The sequence below is a fragment of the Dipodomys merriami genome, unplaced genomic scaffold (genome assembly GCF_024711535.1).
Source record: "Dipodomys merriami isolate MVZ:Mamm:240054 unplaced genomic scaffold, mDipMer1.0.p SCAF_213, whole genome shotgun sequence".
NCBI lineage: Eukaryota > Metazoa > Chordata > Mammalia > Rodentia > Heteromyidae > Dipodomys > Dipodomys merriami.
Window position 1 is genome coordinate 436,413 of NW_027203527.1, and position 25,046 is coordinate 461,458.

The following is a 25,046-nucleotide window of genomic DNA, read 5'->3' on the forward strand; positions in this document are numbered from 1 at the left end:
TTCTACCCTAGTAATACTCTAAAAAGTGTGCTACAAAATTAAAATGTACTTTTTTTTCTACTTCTTAGGAGTCAGAGATTAAGAAAATAACAGTTTCAGGCTAGCCTGAACAAAATGTTAGTGAGATCCCATATCAATCAATAAGCTAGGTGTGGTGAAACACACTGTTGTCCCATCTCTTCAGGACACAATAATTAGAAGGATCACAGTCTGAGGCTAGCCCTGGGCAAAACACAACACAGTCTGAGGCTAGCCCTTGGCAAAACACAACAACAACAAAAAATCACTAAAGCAAAGAGAAACAGTGGTGGTAAAGAATCTGGTTCACATCACAGCTATGAGGCCCTAAATTCAAATTCCACTACAGTAGGGTAAAAAAACCTAAAATTTCTAACTTAAATCTGATTTTTCTACAGATACAATTAGGTTTGAAGATGTCAGACTCAATGTCAGTACTCCGTGGGAACCATATTTTGCATGCCCAATATCAAACCAGCTCCTAGGACAACCTGCATCAGATGACAAGGTCAACATCAGCACACAAAGATGCTACCTCCTTATTCCAACTGGAACAAATCCAAAGAAGCCTTCTCAAGTGGCTGATTAAGTATTTTGTTCTGACTGCTTCTTTCTGACCAATCTTGTTCCTCCCTTCTCCTCCTCTACAATTGTAAATTCTGAGTTCTCATTAGCAAACTTTCTGCATATTAATCTTTTATTTCCATGCATAGCGTATTTGGAACATTTGCCTTGCCCAAAGTGCTTGGGATCAGAAGAATTTTAGATTTCTAATTTTTTGGAATTTTGGAATATTTGAATATCCAAAATGAGATGTCTTGGTATGGGACCCAAACCTAAGCACTAAAGTCATATATGTGTCATATATACCTTAAACACAAAACCTGAAGATACTTTTATATGGTTAATACATCTTTGTTTTGATTGCAGACTACCACCACAATTCTCAGACATTAGCCTCTTGAGTAGGTAGGATTACTAGTGCCCAGCATTCATTAGCTTTTAAGAATTTCTTACAAATGAATACTAATGAATTACTAAATAATGAATGCTCTTTTTCGTGGTATAATTTGTTTTTCAATTTTCCTTGTAATTTTCTAGCAATGAGTATAGTATACAGAGTTCTATACAATGAAAACTCTTAGTGTCTAGTTGCTGAAAAACCCAAAATATGGAAGGTAAAGACAGGTTTCTTAGAGAAAGTCTCTAAATTATAAATAATTATCAATAATTACAGCCTTATCAATATAATGATTCCAGTTGAGGTAATTCATACACTTAAAATGTGAAATTTTTATTTATAAAAGCAATCTAAGGAGGCATATACAAAATGATTCTCTCCCCTCATCCCTCAAAGGATAACAAAATGAATGCTTTTAACTGACAAGTAAAAAAAGAATCAAAAACACTCACTAACATTGTTGTGACAGTTTTTATAAGCCAAATACTACATTAGATGTTGAGCTTAGATTTAATCTTTTTGAAACTCAAAGTAAAGTAGAAAAGAGGAAAGATAATATATTCTCGTAGCTAATAAAAGAAAACCTATGCATTTTTCAAAAGACATTTTTCCTTTGTAAATACTTTTTAACATACACTTTAATTAGCCTCAGTTGTATAAGGGATTTCATTTATATCTCTAAAACTATTTCATAAAAAGAAAGTTTAAAATGGGAACCCTTTATAGGAAACATTGATCAGTTGACACACATTACCTTTGACAATAGTTTCATAGATGCAAAGTCAAGGGTCACTTTATGAAAAACATTCAATGAGGACCTAAGTCTATTTCAAATGAGTATTTATTGAGTATCTACAACGAATCTAGGCTAATATTATCAAATATGCTACTACATCATATTCCTTATAAAAAGTCTTTTGTATATAGACAGGAGAGTTAACAGCTTCCTTTAAAAAAAATCACTTAATCTAGGCACCAGTGGCACACACCTGTAATCCTAGCTACTCAGGAGGCTGAGATCTGAGGACCACGGTTCAAAGCCAACTTGGGCAGGAAAGGCAGTGACACTCTTTCTAATCAACCACTAGAAGACTGGAAATGGAGCTGCGGTTCAAGTGGCAGAGCTCTAGCCTTGTGCAAGAAGCTGAAGGACAGCACCTGGCTCCAAGTTCAAGCCCCACAACCAACACATATGCACACAAAAACATTTATTGGAGATTATATTCTATTTTATTTTTATTATCCTTAAGTAATTATTCAATCTGTCAATTTATAGGTGCAATGCATCTTTATCATTGTCATCTTTTCCATTATTCTTGAGGTTTTATTTTAATCCGTGTAGCCAAAGCTGCTACGTGAGTAAAATTTTAGCTTCTTTATTTGCAAATAGTTTGACTGTCTGTCTTGGTTCTGAAAGAACTATTTTGGCTCTTAACAGTACCAGAAAATCTGAAGTTATGCCTTTTCCTTCATCTAGAACTCCTCTACCTCTGGCTCTTTCTAAAGACTCAAACCATAAATTGTCTGTGTTCCAGAAAACAGTCTAACTGAAATAAGTGCCGGGGGGGGGGGGGTTGTTTGTTTGTTTGGGGGGGGGTTGTTTTGTGTTTTGTTTTGTTTTTTGTGGGTTGTGGGGCTTGAACTTTGGGCTTGGGCGCTGTCCCTGCACTCTTGGGCCCAAGGCAAACGCTCTACTGCTTGAGCCGCAGCACCACCTCCAGTTTTCTAGCGGTTTATTAGAGACAAGAGTCTCACGGCCTTTCCTGCCCGTGAGAAAGGAACCCTATTACACTGCTGATGGGAATGGAAACTAGTATAACTACTCTGGAAGGGTGCTTGGAGGTTCCTCTAAAAGCTAAACATAGAACTAGCCTATAATCCAGTGATACCTCTCCTGGGCCTCTACCCTGAGCATTACAAGGCAGGATAAAGTAAAGACATTTGCACATCCATGTTCACTGCTGCACTATTCACATCAGCCAAGTTCTGGAAACAGCCCAAGATGCCCTACAATGGATGAGTGGATAAAGAAAATGTGATACATATGCACAATGGGATTTCACTCATCCATTAGAAAGAATAATGTTATGGCATTTTCAGGGAAATGGATGAACCTAGAACAAAACATGTTAAGTGAGGAAAGCCAGGATCTGGGAACAACAATGCATGTTTTCTCCCATATGTGGAAGCTAAACCTAAAATACAAACAAGAATGATAATATATACACAGCTCTATGCATATGCACACAAACAAGCTACATAACGGATAGTTTAATTAGGAAAGAAAACCAAAGGTGTAACTCCTCGGGAACAACTAATTCATTGTTTATTAAAACAAATACCAGCAAGTGGAAACGTGCTTATTTCAGAGAGATCAACAGGAAGGACACACAATGAAAGAAGGAAGGAGGTCAAATGCAATGTACATGTAGAAGGTCAAATGTAATGTACCAATGTACATTATGTACAATGGAACTCTCATAACTTGAGAGTAGGAGTGGTGGGAAAATGGGTGAGAATGATGGAAGGGGTGACACTGATCAAGAAGCACTGTACTCATAACCTGACTTACATAATTGTGACCCTCATATACAACTACTTAATACTAATAATAACAGATTGAATTTCAGCCAGAAAAATACAAATAATTGGGGAGAAAACACTTCCAGAATAAGACAGAGTCTAGAAGTATAACTCAGTAGTAAAGTTCTTGGCTCAAAAGAGAAAAAACAATTATAAAAGGTCCCATATAGATCACTATTTCTTTATTCTTCAATCATTAATCTATTACACTTAGGTGCTTACTATAACAGTTTTTAAATTTTTATAATTCTGTATCTACCACCAGTCTAGAATTTCATACTTTACAAATGGGTACAGCTTGCCTTTGAAAGTAAAAGTGTAAAATGTCTGACAGGTTGATGGTAAGGTCACTGTAAACTTCAGATTATGAATATGTCAAGTTAACCTGGTGTCTAAGTGATACATCAGTGCACTGTACTGTATGAATAAGTTTCTTCCTCTACAGCTAGATAATAATCAGTTTTATAATGATGACATTATGGTCTCAGAGGATGACAAATAAAAGCACTGGATGGAAAAACTATAACTAAATGGAGGTGTCCACCTCCTGTGGATTAAACTCATGGAGTATTTGGAAATTTCCAGTGAGGTTTGTTGGTTAATCCTCTAGCCAAAAAATACAGCGTAAATTATTCTAAACCACCATTTACAAAAGACTATTCAGTGAGTGGAACAGTGAACTTAAATACCACACATTCTCATGCTTATATCTATCTAAGGAATGAAATCTATACAGAAAGTAAACAACTTGTAGAATTTTTACAATAATATTACAACTGTTGTACTGAATATATATAGTGCAGGCCAACCCTTTTCCTCCAACTACCATCCTTCTGTAACCCACTAAAAGTTATCATGGGTCAATTACTATACTAAAGTATACAATAAACACCCATTTTCATTAGAAAGATGATAGCTTATTTTTCCCTCCCTCACTATCTTCATTTCTTTCTTTCTCTCTGCCTGGCTCCCTCCTTCACTTTCTTCCTTCTTTCCTCCCTAGCATTGAATCTAACCAACACCTGAAGTCAGCCATTTCTCTGGGGAGGCCCTTTTTTTATAAAGTTACAATTGTTTTTTTCTGGTCCTGGGGCTTGAACTCAGGACTTGAGCTTCTTTTGCTCTAGGCTCTACCAGTTGAGCCACAGCACCACTTCTGGCTTTTTCTGAGTAGTTTGTTAGAGTCTCACAGACTTTCTTGCTCAGGCTGGCTTCAAACCATGACCTCCAGGTCTCAGTCTCCTAAGTAGCTAGGATTACAGGTGTGAGCCACCAGCACCTGGCCAAAGTTAGAATGTTTTTAAATCTTAGAATTTAAAAGTCTCTTTGAGCAGAAAAAAAATCCAATATTATAACATGGATTGGCAATTTTTTAAATTAAACAATCTAATTGTTTTAAGAGTTAATGTATTAATAAGTATTATGTTTTATACTTCTAACTTATCTAGAATTCAAGATACGCATCCAAGTATCCCCTATCAGTTTACCAATTCCTTTTGCAATTCCTTTTATTTTTCCTGTTTGAAACTGGAATGTATTCAGTATATCTCACTTTAAAGTCATTCATTTCAAGCCAACCTTAAAAATTAGTCCAAATGTGAAAGGCAAAAAGAGTATTTAACCAATTATCCTCTCTCCAGAGGACACATAGGTAGAGTATTAAACACAACGCTTTCTTGTTATTCTTTTCTAGGTTCAAAATACTGCCTGAATTAAACATATAGTTGACAATTTGAAAGACTGCTAAGAGAAGTTTGTAGGACATATATGTCAGTTCAAACTTCTTTTTAAAATATGTGCCCCCAAAACTATTCAAGTCATATTAGTATAACACAAAAATAACACATAAACTTAAATCAACTTAAATATATTAACCTGTGGTTATGTACTTGTAATATAAATATAAGTATATATATGCACATATTGATAATTTTAACATGACCTATTTCATTATTTCTCCATCTGGTAGAATCTTATCATCTGAAAACTTACAATTCTTTTTTTTTAATTTAATTTAATTTTATTTATGAACATACTGTACAGAGGAGTTACAATTACATGGGCAGGATAATGCGTACATTTCTTACCAAGCATTGCAGCCTCCTCCTTTGTTTACCCTTTACATCCCTTCCCAGCCTCCCCCCTCCCCCCCCAATCCCAATCCTTCTCCTTCCCCCTTCTTCCCCACCCCAGCATCGACGTTGTAAAGCTCGTGAAAACTTACAATTCTTACAAATACTAATATATTAAAATTTTCAGGGAGATGTGCACAACTTTTTAGAGTATTTCTTACACAAAAATGGACTCTATTAAACAGCATTGGAAATAAGAATAAACATTGTTGCTGCCTAAATACAAATGGTTCTATGAACATGAGATTATAGAGTTTTAATGCAAACTGGTGGCAGTAATAAATATGAAGATTCTAAACCCATGCTTAAAAACATTTCTTTTGCCAGACACTGGTGGCTCATGTCTGTAATTCTAGATACTTAAGAGACTGAGATCAGAGGATCACAGTTCAAAGTCAGGCTGGGCAGGAAAGTCTGTGAGACTCTTATCTCCACTAAAATACAAAAAAAAAAAAAAAGCTGAAAATATAGCTGTGGCTCAAGTGTAGAAGACTAGCATAGCTTTGAGCAAAAGAAGCTCAGAAACAGTGGCCAGGCCCTGAGCTCAAGCTGCATGACCAGTGTGCACAAGCATAAGTACACACACACACACACACACACACACACACACACACACACTTTTTGTTAACTAAATAGAATTATCAGGAAATTTGAGGATTTGGTTTTTCATCATGTATGTCAAGATAACCATTCTAAGATGAAGTTGATTTTAGGTTTACAAAGATACTTGAAATGTAGGCCTGTTACGTTTAGCTGGTTTTTATTTCTGCCTTGTATACATGACACAGGAAAAACAGGTAGTTACAAAAGAAAAGGGTGAGTAGATCATTCTTCACTGTAGCCCGAGGAAATCAAGTTGATGGGCTTTAAGGTGTTGGGATTAATGATCATTCACATGGCAGATGGTTTTTGTAAAGAGGGTCAAAATAACATGGATCTACTACATTCATTATCATTTTGAACTCCTCTCATCAGAGATGGGATCTCGCCTGCACCTTGACAATTTTGTGACATTAAAGGTTACATAGGTTCAGAATCCAGTTCCACTTGCTTCTCTTGAGCACTGGAGTCCTTGTCCAACAAGGCTGATTGCCCATAGAGAAACACATTACAAAAGAAACATACATAACTGCCCTCAGTTCCTGCAATCCCCCTGTGGATCTAGCTTTAGTTACAATCTAAATGTAATAGCGTCTTAAGAGACATAGCCAGAATTTTTCAACTAGTTGACCACTCCCCAAATTTCTGACCCACAGAAGCCATAAGCAATTATAAAATTGAATGCTTGTTGTTTTAAGCCTCTAAGTTCTGGAATGATTTGTTAAGAAGTATAAATAGAACAAAACAGTATCATACAGTGAATAGTGAGTATTAAAAACTCAATTAAAGAGGGATACTTAGTTAAGGAATTAAAATTATGAAAGTCAACAGGGTGCTGTGGTTCACACCTGTAATCCTAGCTACTCAGGAGGCTGGGCTCTGAGGATCAAGGTTCAAAGCCAGACCAGGCAGAAATATCTATGACTCTTATCTCCAATTAACTAGCAAAAAGCTAGAAATGGAGCTGTGGCTTAAGTGGTAGAGCACTAGCCATGAGCACAAAAACTCAGCAACAGTGCCTAGGCCTTGAGTTCAAACCCCAGGACTGGCATAAAATATATATTTATATATATATTTGTCTATACATATTTATACATATATGTGTGTATGCCTATATATACTGATATATAGGGATATATATGAAACTCATAATTTTTAAGCTGTCACAAGTCTCCAGTTTTTCTTCACATTCTACTCAATAATATCAATCTAATATAAAAGCCAAAGCAAAAAATTTATGAAGTGTTTAGTCTACTGAAAACAGCAATAGCAATAAATAGGGTTACTTTTTTTAAATATTTGGACCTAACTGCAAACTTCCAGTAACTAAACTTCCTGCTTTTCTATTCTAATAAAATATTACCTGTCCAAAGCTTATCACTTTATAACTTACAAAGTTTTATATTCACAAATTCATTTAACCTTATAAATAATCCTCTAAAGTAGAAGGACCCAAAGAAAAAGCTAAGTAAAACAAATTATATAAATTGCTCAAGACTGACAACCTGACATGGGGAATATTTAATCTAATCAAGTAAAAGACTACAACTGCTACCTTAGACTAGAAGCCAAGATCTAAGAATGAGCAAGGCACACAGATGATATATTAGATTGTCACCGATCACCTGACACAAGAGTAAATGTGCTACTCTCCAAGGAACCAAGAATAAAATAGATATTAAGTATAATGCTCCTAAATATTATACTAGTTCACTTTTTAAATATTGTCCCTTGAAAATCTTGCATTTTTAATAAGCTAGATAATCACTAAAGGTTATTCTAAATACTAATCTCAGGAGTGTTATAATATTTTATGTGTCAAACAAAGTAGGTGTTATTTCAAAGTCCATTAAGATTTTACATAATCAATGCCAAGCATCTCAAATCCCAGGGGAAAAAGATTTAGCACACTGCAGTTGGATATCTTTTTTAAAATATGCACCAAATAGAATTTTCATTGAGCTGCAAGTTCTATTTATCAGGGGTATGTTGTTAAAGTTGTTTAGTGCACATAAATATTGAATATTATTTGTAGGGGGAAAACTAGCTTTTTAAAATTCTCTGTCTATATTTTGCCACTAACCACACACCCCCAACCATTGGAATAGTTCCATCTCCTTTTAACAACTTCCCATTAAACCTCATGAACCATATCCTGTACTTAATGGGCTGTTAATATTTTAAAGCTTCTGCAGTTCTACTGTAAATCTCTGGTCCCTTCTGCATTGAAAAGATATACCCAAAGACATATTGAAAAAATATATATATATATACATATTTCTAGACCACACAACTTACATTTTGACAGATGAACAATAATTCATAATAATATAGTAGGCACAGTAATTGGGACAGCTATATATCTGAAAACACTAAGTTTGGTTGGGAACATGCATACATTTCACTGACTTCGAACTTGTCACATTAGCCCACATCTGTACAATACACTTGATTAACCACTAACATGGCACTTCAATGCTTTAAAAATAAACAAAATTGCTAAGCACTAGTGGCTCACACCTGTAATCCCAGCTACTCAAGTGGCTGAGATCTGAAGATAGAGGTTTGAAGCCAGCCCAGGCAGAAAAGGCACTTATTTCCAACAAACTGCTCAGAAAAAGCCAGAAGTAGTGCTGTGGCACAAGGGTCAAAGCACTAGCTTCGCAAAAAGAAGGTCACGAATAGCTCTGAGTTCAAGTCCTAGGACTATCACAAAAACTCAACAAAATTAAGGTAATATACCAAGAGTTTAAACTCCACATTAGGAAATTTACTTAGACATTTTTTGAATGGAGGAGATGAGCTAGTTAATTATTTCAGGAAAGTAAATTGAAACTCAAAAAGCATTTTGTACATTTCACACTTTGGGGTGGGATGATATTAATAAATAGCCTAGATGATGTAATTTCTAGTTTCTATCCCTGTTTTTGCTCATTTAATGGATTTTTTTACCTGAATAAAACATTAGGCCCAGAAAAAGAAACATAAAGATAAAACTTTACAAGGCTTAAAAATATCTCATTATTTCATTTATCATTACATAAATGGCTCGATAATGGGAAAGAAAAACTATCCAGTTGTAAAAGATAGATATCTTCTCCTAACCCAAATCATTTCCTTACTTTCACATTCTCCCCGCTTTTCCTCTCTAAACACCAGTTTGCTCTAGCATTTAGAGATTTCACAGCAGAACGTGCGCTGTGGCCTTTCAGATAAGTGCTCAGAAAGATTAGTCTTCAAGCCGGGTGCCGGTGGCTCACCCCTGTAATCAATCCTAGCTACTCAGGAGGCTGAGATCTGAGGATCACAGTTCAAAGCCAGCGGGGCAGGAAAGTCCGTGAAACTCTTATCGCCAGTTAACCACCACAAAACCGGAAGCGGCCCTGTAGCTCAGATGGTACAGCGCTAGCCTTGAGCTGAAGAGCTGAGAGACAGAGCTCAGGTCCAGAGTTCAAGCCCCATGACCGACAAAAAATAAATAAATAAATAAAATACTCTTCAATGACACTGCCTTTATCTTAGGAAATCACATGACAACTCCTTTTCTCAGATTGCCTTTGCACAAATTCAAAACGACCACTTTGATTTTAAAAGATCAAACACACTGCTTTTTTTCAAAATGATTAAATAGTTGAATTATATTACACTTGCTTATATTTTCGCTGTCCCTCAGCTCTTCAGCTCAAGGCTAGTGCTCTACCACTTGAGCCACAGCGCCACTTGTGGCCTTTTGCTGCTTATGTCGTGCTGAGGAATTGAACCCAGGGTCTCATGCATACAAACAAGGCAAGCACTCTACCACTGAGCCACCTTCCCAGCCCCACTTGCTTATATTTTCATGTAAATAATACTCCTTTATTTTTCTATTTTCTTTCCAATAAATGATCAAAGAAATGTCTAAGAACCCTTCTAAACTAAATTCCTGAAATGTAGTATCTCTTAATAATGTATGTAGTATGTTCAAATATGAAAAGACAGTATATGTATGCCCCAAACCACCAAGTCCTAGATCTGGGTCAAATTTTTATGTTTTCCAGTAATTTACTAAAATTTTGCATGCATAATCAACTGCAATATGAAGAAAAATTTCTAAGGAGAGCAAACTATAGAATGATCAATAACCTGGCAGGGGGAGAGGGGAGAAAACTCATCTTATGCAACCTCACAACGTTAGGAAATTTTCTTTGTGGTTTCTTTATACAAATGTTCTCCATTTATTTTTTTTAAAAAAAACCTCAAAATTAGTTTTGAGGCGATCTCAAACACATGAAATTTTTACCTCTTCTCTACAAAAATTAATTTTCTAAATAGCTTCTACTATATGTCTAAGTGAAAAGAAGACTCTTTCTGAATTCTAGTCTCTTTAATGATTTCATGGAAACGTATTTTCCCCTTATGGGAGAAAAATGTAATAGCAACTAGCTATTGGCACAATTTATTGCCAGTACTGCCTATAATCTAACTGAACCCTGCACTTCTCAAATTAGAATGGGTTAGTAGAATTTGGCAGGTTGTCACAAGCTAAGAAAAATCATTAAGACAAATACACTATATCTTTTTGCTCATTCAAAGTTATTCAAATAGAGGTATAACAGGGAAGAGAAAATAATTTAACTGGTAACTAAAATATTTTTATTGAAATACAAATTTATTAAAGATTATCACAAGCTAATTGTCTAAATTACTCTGTAGATTACTTAAATATGCCTTTAAATCTAGGGAAATAGGGAAGTAGAAATATTCTGCTACAAAACCCAATAAATCTTCCTACAAAGCTATTCAGATTAAGATATTAAAATTAACAATAGCTATCATTTGTTGAGTATGAATTTGTACCAGGCACTGTTCTAGAAAGTGTGCATACATTATTTAATCTTCATATCCACTCTGTGAGGAAGATTGGCTATAACTTTAATTTACTGGTTAAAAAAAAAAATAAAAGCACAAAGAAGTAGAAGGACTTGCCCAATATCAGGCAGATAGGAAGTGATAATTAATGCAAGGAGTATTTTTAGTATGATAAAAGCTTAATATAATATGTAATACATTCTGGAAGAATATACAGCTTTAGGTGAAAATGAAAATATCAAATGCTTAAAAGCTTTTGAGAACCAAGAAGTTATATTGTAATAGAAGTAAGATAAAATTAATATAAAGGTAAACAGTAATATATACTTGCTTGTTCATAAATGTTGTTCTTGAGAGAACAGATTAAAATTATAGAGTCATAAGTACCTTTTGTGTGTGTGTGTATGCCTGTATTGGGGCTTGAATTAAGGGCCTGGGTGCTATCCTTAAACCTTTGTCTTCACGGTTAGTTCTCTACCACTTGAAATATGGTTCCATTTCTATTTCTCTTTTTTTGGTGGTTAAGAGCGGTTTGGTGATTTGCAGATAAGAGTCTCGTGGACTTTCCTGCTTGGGCTAGTTTGAACCATGATCTTCAGATCTCACCTTTTGAGTAGTTAGGATTACAGGCATAAGCCACTAGCACTCAGCCCTAAGTGCTTTTTTAAATACACGTACACAAAGCCATCTAACTGAAACAGTCGACACATACACATGTATACACAAGAGTATTTGACAAAATACATATTGTTTATCATGAAAGCATATTCTATAAATACATTAAAATAGTAATTTTACTACATTTATATTGACTTTTTGGTAAGGTATTTATACATTACACAATTATAGTCATACATTATCAATAATATGATCCAAAACAAATACATCTGGAGAAAGGGATATTCTACACATATTTATGTTAACAATTATAATGGCAATATACCACAATAATTGAATATTCAATAATTTTGGCCAAGAACAAAAATATAAGATTTTATTAAAAAGTATCTATTTTGGCATCAAGTAACAACATAAATGATAAAGTGAATTTTAAAATAGTAATGTGAAAATCAACAACTGACCTAAGTGAAAATCATAATTAACTCAACCTAACACTTAAAATGGTATTTTGCTACATTTTAAACTAGTTGTAGCTTAAAATGCTTAATATCAGTTTACAATTCTTTTATTGCTGTGTGCCACAGTATTCTACATTATTATTTTATGAACATAAAATCATTATAACTTATTTTATATTTTACTAATAAACAGACCAACCTACATAACAAAAATCAAATTTTATGGAACTGCACTTACTTGTATGTGGTACTGAAGGATGAACTTGTCTTCTTGATCAGAGTCTCTCAGAGTGACCTTAAAGACATAGCAACAGGCGGCCATATCTTAAAGAATTACTGGCTAAAACCATAGGCAGGCTCAGCTGGACATCTAATAGTTTCTCTAAAGAAACTCTGTGGTAAGCCTATAATTTTCTAAGTCTCATTCCACTTTAAGAACGTGAATAAATGAAAACTTTCAGGCAAGATTGCAAACCTTACACCAGCTGTCAATCAGTTTTCCCAGGCAACTTCCTTTAGTAGGGCAATACATTATTCTGGTTTGCCAGACCATTTCCAATAAAAAGCACAGCAGGGATTTTTAAAAGCAAACTTTTTTCAATATTATCTAAAAACACCCAATTGAAAAAAGCCCTAATATTTAAAAAAGGAAAAGCTATAAGCAATATTATTAGTTACTCATAATTGGCCAAATAAATGCCTTATTCTGCTTTATTCACAAAGAATATTTTCTCTAGTAGTGGCCATTCTAATTGCATTAAAACTGTACTTATCACTTCATGGCATCATGCTAAAGCTCATTTTATAATAAAAGTATCTCTGTTCTTAAATCTGAGAAGGTTTAAATTAGTCATTAATAAAGAACTAATAAAAATACATATTTTCTATATTCAGAGTAGTTGTTGGAGGCTGCTATTTCTGTTGACATTTTAGATTAAACTGATACTTTCTCTAAAGAATTAATTTCCTATTGTAACCCCTCTGTACAGTATTTTCACAATAAAAAAAAAAGAATTGGAAGCAAGAGGTTCTTAAAAAAAAAAGAATTAATTTCCTTTTGCCTTTACTCAATCAGGAGTATGTTCTTATAGTTCATTGAACAGATAAATACTAAGAAAACAAAACACCCACAATTGAGCTACCCTGGCATACTGAACATGTTAAGGAGAGGAATTTGAGAAATGGGTGGTAAGAGAACAATCTGACAACCTTCTTCGCTGAAGCAAGTCATATGATTGTGAAGTGTCATATGCCTGAGGAAAACAGGTTCTTAATCTCTGCTGATGGAGGGACAATCCACAATCAATACTGAGAGACATCTGAACAAACAGACCTTGTAAAATGTTCCCCACTTCACAATCTCCTTACCTTATACTTCTATATAATATTATATTTCTCATAATTTCACACTTTTTATCAAACCAAATGTAAAAATATCTGCTTCTGCAGATATTTATTTCCTTCTGCAGATTGTCATGTCACATAAAATTTACATTTAATATATTCGCATGCTTTTTTTCTGCTAACTTTCAGACTGAACTGGAAACTCTAAGAAGATTAAGGGAAAGATTTTTTTTTCCTTCACTATACTAAACCATGTAAAACTATGAGCTATTATTTTCTGAAGAAAATGTAAGATGTTTTAATAGGATTTCTGGGAACTTAAGCAGAACCACAGAGAATTTACTGATGATTCTGAATGGGAAAAAAATAGCCCAAGGGTAGGAATACATTTAATTAAAAGCAACAATTTTGAAATGTATTTTGTACAAAAAGAGGACAAAAAGCATCCATACCCCAATCTCACACCATATATAAAAGTTAACTCAAAATATTAAAGATCCACATTTAAGAGCTAAAATAATTTTAAAACCTTACCAAAAAACTTAAGATTAAGCAAATATTTCCTTTTTAATTTAAATTTTATTGTAAAGGTGATATACAGAAGGGTTACAGTTATGTAAGTCAGATAATGAGTACATTTCTTTTTTAACAGTGTTTCCCTGCCCCTCATTTTCTTCCACCGTTTTCCCTCCCAGGCTCCCTACCCCAAGTTTCAAAGTTTATTTCTAACATGGTATCTTTGAGTGTCACTGTTGAACTGGTTCACCCTTTGTCCTACCATTCTGTGATTCCTCTTCCTTTCCCCAATTCAGATAAGCTTATATACAAAACAAAGGGTACAGAAATAAGGGGGGGGAAAAAGGAAATAATTGCAAAAATACAATAAAAACAAAGTTCCTATTTCTATTTCTTGGAGTTCATTTCAATAAACATCATTTTATATGGCCATACGCACATAGCTACTGAGCCATTGTGATCCTCTGCTAAGATTATCCTAGACATATTCTAGTTATTACAAATGAGGAAAACCATGCAGCCTGTGTTTCTTTAAGTCTGGTTTACTTCACTTAATATCCTTAAAGAAACAATAACTGCATTAACAAGTAGGCTAAAGACTTATGAAAATTATCCTAAGAAATAAAAATAACGTTCAACATTTCTCACCATGAAAGAAATGCAAATCAAAACAACATTGAGATTGCACCTCATCCCTGTTAGAATGGCCATTATTAAAAAAACTAATAATAATAGATGCTGGCGAGGATGTGGCCAAAAGGGAATGCTGCTACACTGTTGGTGGAAATGTAAACTTGTTCAACTACTCTGGAAAGCAGTATGGAGACTCCTCAAAAGACTAAACATAGAGCTTCCCTATGAAGCTATGAAGTAATCCCACTACTGGCATCTATCCAATTGACCACAAACCAGGCTACATTAAAGCCACCAGCATAACCATGCTCATTGTGGTATTGTTTACCATAGCCAAGATATGGTATCAACCCAGAAGCCCCTCAGTGGATGAATGGATCAAGAAAATGTGGTGTACATACACAATGGAATTATATGCCTCCATCAGAAAACATGACATTGCCCCACTCATAAGGAAATGGAAAAACTTGGCAAAAATTATACTAACTGAAGTAAGCCAGACACAAAGAAACATAGGCTGTATGGTTTCCCTCAGTTTTAATCATTAGAATGTACCTACAAATCTACAAGTAAGCCCAATGGATAGTAAAGACAAATAATTACACTTGGATATGATTAATTAAACAGCAGGCTAAGCATACACATAGTGAGACACAGGAGGATATTCTTGGTAGAGGAACACAAGAGCTCAATAGTTATGAGCACATGATCATATAAAGTAATGCTTATCAAAATGAACTCCAAGAAATGGAAGCAAGAAGTTTTCTACTGGACTATTTGAGGGTTTTTTCCTTTTCCTTTCTTCTTTCTTTGGTTTATTCCCTCTGGTGGTTTTTTAAAATTTCTATACCCTTGTCTTGTATCTAAGTTTCTCTGATTTGGGGAGGGGAAGGAGAAGGGCAGAAACAGTGGGACACAGGTTGAACAAATTCAACTGAGAAACCCACTAGACACTATGTCGGAAATGAACTATACAGCTTGGGGGGCAAGGAAGTTGGGAGGGGAAAAACTGGGAGAGAATAAGGGAGGGAGTGCCACTGTTCAAAAGGAAGTTTACACCGTGCTCCCTGTAATCCTAGCTACCCAGGAGGCTGAGATCTGGGGATCACAATTCAAAGCCAGCCAGGGCAGGAAAGTCTGTGAGACTCTTATCCACAATAAACTACTAGAAAACCATAAGTGGCGCTGCGGCTCAAGTGGTAGAGTGCTCACCTTGAGCTGAAGAGTGCAGGGACAGCGCGCAGGCCCAGAGTTCAAGCCCCACGACCAACAAAAAAAAAAAAGGAAGTTTACTTATTACCTGACTTTTTTGTAACTGTAGTCCCTCTGTAATCACTTTCACAATAAATTTTTTAAGAAATGCATATGAATATCACAAAAATAAATGAATGAATATACAGAACAGAAAATACAAGAAAACAATTCAAATATAATTTGCAGAGACAGTTACACAAAAAAAGAATTCTGGTGATTTACTTAGGGTCTCCTGGACTATCCCAAGTACTGATAAGCTCTTGAGTATCCAAGAAGTATGGAAGGCCAAAAGGAATGTATGTCTACATATATATGTCTACAACATACATATGTATGAACTGTTAGATATGACGTCTATAATCACCTCACCCAATCGGAAAAACATCATGATTCAAAGACTATTAGGTAGAATACACCATCAGGATTTGCCTTAGTATTAGATATTTGCCCTAGAATAATAACTCCGATTTTCCATAACAAATTTAAAAGCAAAATATAGAAAAATAAACAGTAATCAAAGACCCAAAGGAAAAACTCTAGGATTGAGCTTCTAGGATAGGCAATATGATTATGAGACCCTCATCTCTACTAATAAACAACCTGAGGCATTTGTATACTCTTGCCATTCCAGCTTTGCTAGAAGTATAAATAGAAGCATTGAAGCCCAGGTCTGTACAGGCAAAAATATTTGAAAAATATGAAAATGAAAAAGGCTGGGCATGTTGACCAAGTGGTAGAGTATCTGCAAACCCCAGTACTGCCAAAAGAGAGATAGAGAAAGAGAGAGAGAGAGATGGAGAAAGAGAAAATCAGAGGACAGATGAGAGAAAATTAAACCTGAATCAAATATAAAATGAAAAATAATAAGAATATAAAAATCATAGCAGAAATCAATAAAATATAAAGTTCTGGAAGAAAGTCACTGAAAATAAAATCAATATGAAAATTAAAACTTCTAGCCAGATTCATTAGGGAATAAACACAACAAAAATTACTACAAATACAGATGTGATATTATAAGTCTAAAAATAATAAGAATTATGCCAATATATCCTCCCCTTGGAAGACTCAAACTATGAAAACTTATTTGTAGAAGATTATCAGGACTATAGTTGCTGCTGATTGTCTGTGTACTTGCTAAACACATTAGCATTTATGAGGCTCAGATGATTTACATCAAGGGACAAACAAAAAAGAAACCCCCAAAGTACTCCCATACCTACTAAACAAGTTTAATGATAAATTTAAACTTTTCGGGGCTGGGAAGGTGGCTCAGTGGCAGAGCGCTTGCCTTGCATGCGTGAGGCCCTGGATTTGATTCCTCAGCAACACATAAGCAGAACAAAAAAGCCGGAAGTGGCGTTGTGGCTCTAGTGGTAGAGTACTATCCTTGAGCTGAAGAGCTGAGGGACAGCGCCCAGGCCCAGAGTTCAGGCCCCACGACCGGACCCCCCCAAAAAATTTAAACTTTTCCCACGAGTGAACCTCCCCTCCATATAACTGATATAAGCCAATAAAATAGCATCCATAAAAACATGCCAACCCAGATGTCTTCACTATTGAATTCTGCAATACATCTGAGGAAGAAATAAAATACCAATCCTATACAAACTTCCAGAAAATCTAAAAGTCAAAAATGTTTCCAGGGCTGGGAAGGTGGCTCAGTGGTAGAGCGCTTGCCTTGCTTGCCTGAGGCCCTGGGTTCGATTCCTCAGCACCACATAAACAGAAAAAAAAAAGCCAGAAGTGGCTCTGTGGTTCAAGTGGTAGAGCGCTAGCCTTGAGCTGAAGAGCTGAGGGACAGCACCCAGGCCCAGAGTTCAGGCCCACGACCGGACCCCAAAAAAAAAAATGTTTCCAAATTTTGTGGGGTAAACATTACCCTAGTACTCAAACCAAAGCTGTTATAAGAATACTACAAAATAAGATACATCATAGATATAAATGTAAAAAAATATGAACAAAAGTGTGTCAAATTCTATCTTACTATATTAAAAATATAAACACATTGGTTTATCCAAAGAATGCAAGATTGGTTTAACATTCTAATATAATCAATGTAATTCACTGAAAAAAAAAAAGAAAAAATCATCTGAAATCACACAAAAAGAATCTGACTAAATCCAATATTCTCAGAAACCTAGGAATAGAAAGAAATTTTCTCAACCTGCTATAGACCATTAAAAAAAAAACTTATAGCTGAAACATAACTAATGCTGAAGCACAGAATGTCTGCTATTATACATTGCATTAGATGCTGCAGTTGATACAGTAAAGTAAGAAACACAAAACAAAGTCACAAGGAAATAAGACTACCTTAAATCTTTGAAGAAAATCCAATGGAAGTTATCTTTTCAAAGCTACTAAAAAAACAAACAAGTAGCTGGTAGTAGTACAAAAACACTTTATCACCAGTGACAATTCTGAATCAAAATTTAGCACCAATACCATTCGTAATTAGCTTCAAAAAGTATGATGAAACATGTAAAACCACTCAAAAATGTCAAGTCACTAAATCCAGCACACAGTCAAGAGGGGGGAATTACTTAAGATCCTAAATATCAGGGGTGGTGATCACTGGAGGCCAATTTAGAAGCCGGCCTACTATGACACATAGTAACTATTTGTTTATATACATACATTAGTATATCAATAAACCAATATAAATTTTGAGCTTACATTTTAAAGTTAAATATTATAGTATACCCTCATTTTCTATTTGAAGAAGACTTCTACAAGTAAGGCACTGTTTTTAGCTGCTGTATAATCCCAAATAATTCACTACATTGTAGACAATCTTAGGCCCTGAGAGAAAACCACCTCCTTACTTCCATGTTTAGTTGGCAATATACAAACATAGATGGTGCCTGAGATGACCACATCTCAGTTGTGCCCGGAGCTAGTTTGTGCCTACTCCCAGGCCTAACTGTGGGTAGTATCTATTTCATTCTTAGAAATGTCCAGTTTGGGGCTGGGAAGGTGGCACAGTGGTAGAGCTCTTGCCTTGCATGCCTGAGGCCCTGGGTTCGATTCCTCAGCACCACATAAGCAGAAAAGGCCAGAAGTGGCACTGTGGCTCAAGTGGTAGAGCGCTAGCCTTGAGCTGAAGAGCTAAGGGACAGCGCCCAGGCCCAGAGTTCAGGCCCCACGACCCGACCCAAAAGAAAAAAGGAATGTCTCAGCTTACACAGAAATTATAGTCCCACTAGTTTGTCATAGTTCTAGCCTGGAAAAGAAACTGAGACTAGATGAGTGGTTTAAAGAACCAATATGGAAAAGTTAAAAGGAAAAGAAAAGGCAATACGGGTTTGGGGAAGTGGGCATGGGTAGTATTGATGGGACCAAAGTGGTACATACATTGCAATGCATTGCAATGACCAAACACCAAAACCAACTTCTCTAAAAATCTCAATTCACAATATCCATGCTGCCTATAAGCTTAATAGTAGACCAGAGGCCAAGGGTTCATACCTATCATCCTAGCTACTCAGAAAACTGAGATCTGAGGAACAAGGTTCAAAGCCAGCCTAGACAAATAAATCTGAGAGATTCATAACTACTATTAACAAGGAAAATAAATAAATAAAACGGCAGCAGTGCAGGCATGGCGGCATGGCTTACGTGGTAAGAAATCAAGCCTTGAGTAAAAAAGCTAAGAAAGACGGTAAAGCCTTGAGTTCAAGTTCCAGTAAACACACACACACACACACACACACACACACACACACACACACACACACACACACACACACACACACACACACACACACACACACACACACACACACACACCCTTAGTAAAAGTCATAAAACTAAATGTTAATGTATGACATTTAATTTCTTTCTTCTATCTGTTCTCATAGATAATCATGAATCCAATATATAATCCTGACAGATACATTCTTTAAAAAAAATGTTAAAGCATCTAAATCCATATATTATAGGACATGTTCTAACAGGAAAACACTTTTATAGCTATTTTTACACTACCATCTGAAAACATTAGTCATGTTACTTCAGAAATTCTAACTCTATTAGCATTCAGAACATCAAAGTAATACATTCATGACTCCTTAAAAGGATAAATGTGCTCACTTCTTTTAAAAATAGAATAATTTGACTTGGTGTGCAATTTTTGCCTCTGTGCTTTATTAAGATTTACTTATAAATTCTGTTTCATTAATAAAAATGGTAAAAAGCACAATTACATAATCTTTGTAAATGGGATTTTTGAAAGACATTTTAGATATCTTGAAATTTTGAGAATTTAGGCTAATAGGAATGCTAGTATTAACACATGCCATAATGTTGATGAACCATGAAAGCTTGTTGCCAAGTAAGTCTGTAAACCTAACTACTTAAGATGACAGTTCAAGACCAGCCCCTCCACAATAACCAGTAAGAAGCAGAGCTAGAAGTGTGATTCAAGAGGTAGAATGCCAGCTAAGCTAAGAAGCAAGGCAAGTGCAAGGCACTGAGTCACATCTCAGCACCATCACAAATAAAGATCAAATTTCAACATACTGTATAGATCCATTCTTAGGCAAACCTATATAGTCAGAAAGTTCAATTCGAATTTGACTGGGGCTACAGCAAGGGTGGAGCCGGCAAAGAGAGGAATGGGGAATGACCTCCTTTGGGAGTGATGGAATATTGTCAGATTAATTATACTGATGGTTGTACAACCCTGTGAATATACAACACCCACTAAAATGTACATTAAATGGGTAAATGGTAAATGGGTAAATGGGTAAAATTCTATTTTCAGAAAACTGCTACCATAAAAAGAATTTAGGCTGTAATTTCTACTCTAAATATATAAACTGTCATGTGTTATTTTCTAAAATGGAAAAATATGTTTCAAATGCTTTATGAAAGAGAAATCCAAGAAACACATATATTCGTGTGTTTATGCTAATTGGCAAACATTGATGCTTGTAAACTCTTACTTTCTATTGAATTTCAATTTATATGTGAATTTCTTGATAAAAATAGGAAGTCAGACTATATAAGAATTCCTCAAGATAAATTTAAAATTTGGTTTTAATGTGTCAGTGAAGCCAGGTGCTGGTGCCTCATATCTATAATGATAGTTACTCAGGAAGCTGAGAGCTGGTGATCACAGTTCAAGGCCAGCTTGGGCAGGAAAGCTGGAGAGATTCTTATCCCCAATTAGATAGCAAAAAGCCAGAAGTGACGATGTGGCTCAAGTAATAGATTGCCAGCCTTCAGTGACAAAGCCACACAAGAGTGTGAGGTTCTGATTTAAAGCCCCAAAACTGGCACAATAGAAAAAAAGAAGATATGCTGGATATTTCCTGATGTCCTATGAAAATATAAATAAATGTCAAGTTGAAAATTTCTATTCTTATGTAGTAACTCGTACTTTATAAATTATGTAAAGTAATATATGTCAAGTTAATGCTTTAGACATTTGACAATTATATTGTTATATTGATATTGACACATATTAATATATATTGATATATATTTATCAATATAACATGTTGTGCAGTATCAATACAGAAAACTTTATTTGATTATTTTAAAAATAAGTCATTTTGGCCTGGCACCAGTGGCTTACACCTATAATCCCAGCTACACAGGAAGGGTCTGAGGATTGCAGTTCAAAGCCAACTGCGGCAGAAAAGTTCATAAGACTCTTACCTCCAATTGCCAAAATGCCAGAAATAGAGCTGTGGCTCAAGTAGTAGTGTGCTAACTTTGAACAAAACAACTCAGAGACAGGGTCCGGGCCCTGAGTTCAAGCACCAGGAACAGCAACAACAAAAAAAATCAACTCATTAAATAAAAATAAATAAATAATTAAAATAAAATTCAAAGTTTAATAAGGATAATTTGAAAAAATTTAAGCAAGTTTTAATCATTTACTTCTTAAGTATATTTAAGTAGTCATTGTACCATTTTAAATTACGTTTCTAGGATTTCAAGTACAAAGTACTGATCATTTCCTAAACTAGTTATAAAAAATCATATACCATTATTTTTAAATAATTTACTAATTATTAAATTTAATATACATAACTTCTAAGGAATCAATCAATATAAGTTACTAACAGTTTAATTAAAAATATCACAAAAAAGGCCACTTTCACTATTCACTACCTGAATACTTATGTGCATGCTCAATGAAACTTCTATTTTGGATTTTTATGATTTGATGCAAATGATAAATACGTCAAGTTGAAAATTTTTATTTTTATGTAGCAGTCAGCTTACAGTTCATTAGTAGGTAAGGTAATACATGTCAAATTAATGCTTCAAGCATTTCAAAATAAAAGTTGATGTAAATGATAAAAATCCAATGCAGATTCAGGAATAAAACTGTGATGCTACATTTTGGAGGAAAGGAAGGATTTTGCAATATAAATACAGAAGCTAGGTATATATCAGTGTTCATTTTTATTAACTATTTATATATAGTACAATTTCCTCTCATAATTTCAGCAACATTATTTATATCCATATTTTTACTCAAAGGTTTCTACATTAGCATAATTTCTAATATATTTTTAGTTCCTTAAGTATATTTGGGGAAATTATAGAACACATTGATGTTGAGAAACTGTAAAACTGATCAGACTAATATGTCAACATTTATGAATATAAGGTGTTTTTATGCTCAGCAAGCATGGCATAAATATTATTTTCTGGTTTATAAATGACAGGTAGGTAAAGCCAATAAGTAAGTATAACTAAAAGAAAAAAAAAAAACTTTAATTATATGACAGTAAAAGCTAAACCTACATTATTTTACCAAGTTTCAAACTCCTGATCTCCCATGCTTTAGACTCCCACCACACACTTTAACGTCTATGAGCACAGCACCAATACTATATATGTGATACATGTTTCACACGACCTTGCTGATAAAAAGAAATCATCAGCGTAATAAAGCTATTCAACTCAATCACTACATATTGCATTTTGCTTACTGGTTATTATTGTCATTTTATTGTTTTGTTCATTTTTAAATACTGGTAAGAGGTACAAAAACACACTTTTAAAAAGTTATTTAACCATAAAGCTTCCAACTCACAACTAGAGTACAACTCTAAGAAACAAATGAATTAACTATTCTGAACCCGTTTCTTCATTTCTAAGAAGCTAAAATAATAATACTCTATTTCAGAATTGTTACTAGAGAATTAAAAAATATACGGGATTTGAAACATTCTTATAAAGCTGGAAAGCAATATAGGAATTCACAAGATTACTATTGAGTAATAATTTTGCTTGAGAGAAAAACTATTTAAATGATGTCATAAGCTTACTTCTCTGTGCTGATATATCTTAAATATTTTTAGATAAATAGCCATTCATACAAGTAAATTTTGTACTAACCAATATTCCTCCTTTTGAATAAGTTAACACAAACTAACCCAATTAGGAGGTAAAAATAGTTAATGTTTCATAACCAAGAGTGAGTGACAACTTAACTTTTGAAAATATTGATTTCCTCATACTTTTAAGCTTGCTTTTTGTATTTAGTTCAATTAATATTTCATGCATATGCTTCAAATTAAACATTATGAATAGGATTTATCAATAGAGAAAAAATATTTATTAACTGTTTAATTTTAATTTTTCCTTATTTGGTCCATTTGATGCAGAAGTATTAATAGCAGACCACACTCTTTCTCAGTAATAAAAATAAATAAATAATTATCTTGCTTTTTCATTGTTATTACCTGAATGAGGTATCCAAAAGAACCAAATATAGTTATAATATAAACAAACATTAACAATCAAAGGAAAATATTTGCAACAAACCATACCTAGTAATAAGAACTGCATTATCGTGGTGGGCAATCCCATTTTCTGGAATGGTGTTTCCATCACTTTGGTGGGAGAGAATTGATTTCTGCCACTTACAGAAGCTATCGAGGGACTTGTCTGCATGGTGGTTTATCTCCAAGTTTGGCTGCAATACAACATGCATACCAGAAATGTTCCAAACAAATTGCTAAGGTCAGTTCTTAAAACTTTTGAAGACTAAAGTGGGACTAAAATTAGAAGCAGTGGTTTCTAGGAATAATCTCTTGCCAATTTTTATCTCTGTAATATCTGACCTAGAGTTCATTTAGTTTATTAATGAACAGACATTCCATTTCCAGCATCAACAATAATGTGAACATATATAGGATTATTAGTACACAAAAACAACCAAAACCATTATTATAAGGTCCATCCAATGCTCATTCTTACACTGAAACAAATAACTAACATATATAGAGAAAGAGAGCTTTAACAAGACATGAGAGTTATATTATTGTGATATATTTTAAATTTGCTTAAAACATTGAAGTTTAAAGCTAAAACTCATATTCAACTAGGACTTTCTAAGAAGATTAGCAGGAAATATATTCTTTTATAATAAGCAACTCCATAGCCTGAGTTTTAGGCTTATAAACAAAATTATTCTTACCTGATCCTCTGTGAGAACAATTAATCGAGCCACTATAATATTCACAACGTTTCCAAGACTGGAATCACGGTAAAGTTTGGCAACCTGACCTCCAGAAAAGAAGAAAAGACACAAAGTCAGACAAAAATCATAAGGTGACAATTTGCTTTTTTAAAGACAAACCAATTTTTATAATGTTAGCCATTTTATATATGAAAAGATATTCTTTTGCTGAGACGTATGACTCTACCCTCAATTTACCCTCAATTTGTACAAAGGCTTTTACGTAAATCTACCTCAAGAATATTTTCTTCAGAGATATAGAACATAATAATTAGAGGGTAAGCTGATGATTCAAGTTAAAGAAAGTTCCTTAAACAAGATTCAACAATCCATTGAAAAAGAAAAAATTACATAAAAATATAAAAAATAAGTATAAAAATTATACATTCTATTAAAATGATGAATAAAGTCATATTTTAATTTATTTTCTATGGAACATAAATTCTTGTGCTGAGCATGTAGCTTAGTGGCAAAGCATATATTTAGAATATACAAGGTCCTGGGTACAATCCCAAGCACCAAAATACAATTAAAAAGCAAAACATAAAATAACATAGACCAACTTGTTTCTATTTTAGGTCAATTTT

The 25,046-nt window shown here is 34.3% G+C and overlaps 1 protein-coding gene across 2 annotated transcripts in view; it reads right to left on the reverse strand.

Moving 5' to 3' along the window:
* Window positions 1-25,046, reverse strand: part of LOC138834374 (A disintegrin and metalloproteinase with thrombospondin motifs 6) — a 209,452-nt gene that overhangs the window by 159,506 nt on the left and 24,900 nt on the right. For both annotated transcript variants that reach the window (XM_070032999.1, XM_070033000.1), the window contains exons 6-7: window positions 24,418-24,501; window positions 23,768-23,913 (exon numbers count right to left, since the gene is read on the reverse strand). In XM_070032999.1, coding sequence (XP_069889100.1) covers window positions 23,768-23,913; window positions 24,418-24,501 — 230 coding nt within the window. The remainder of the gene's footprint in view (window positions 1-23,767; window positions 23,914-24,417; window positions 24,502-25,046) is intronic.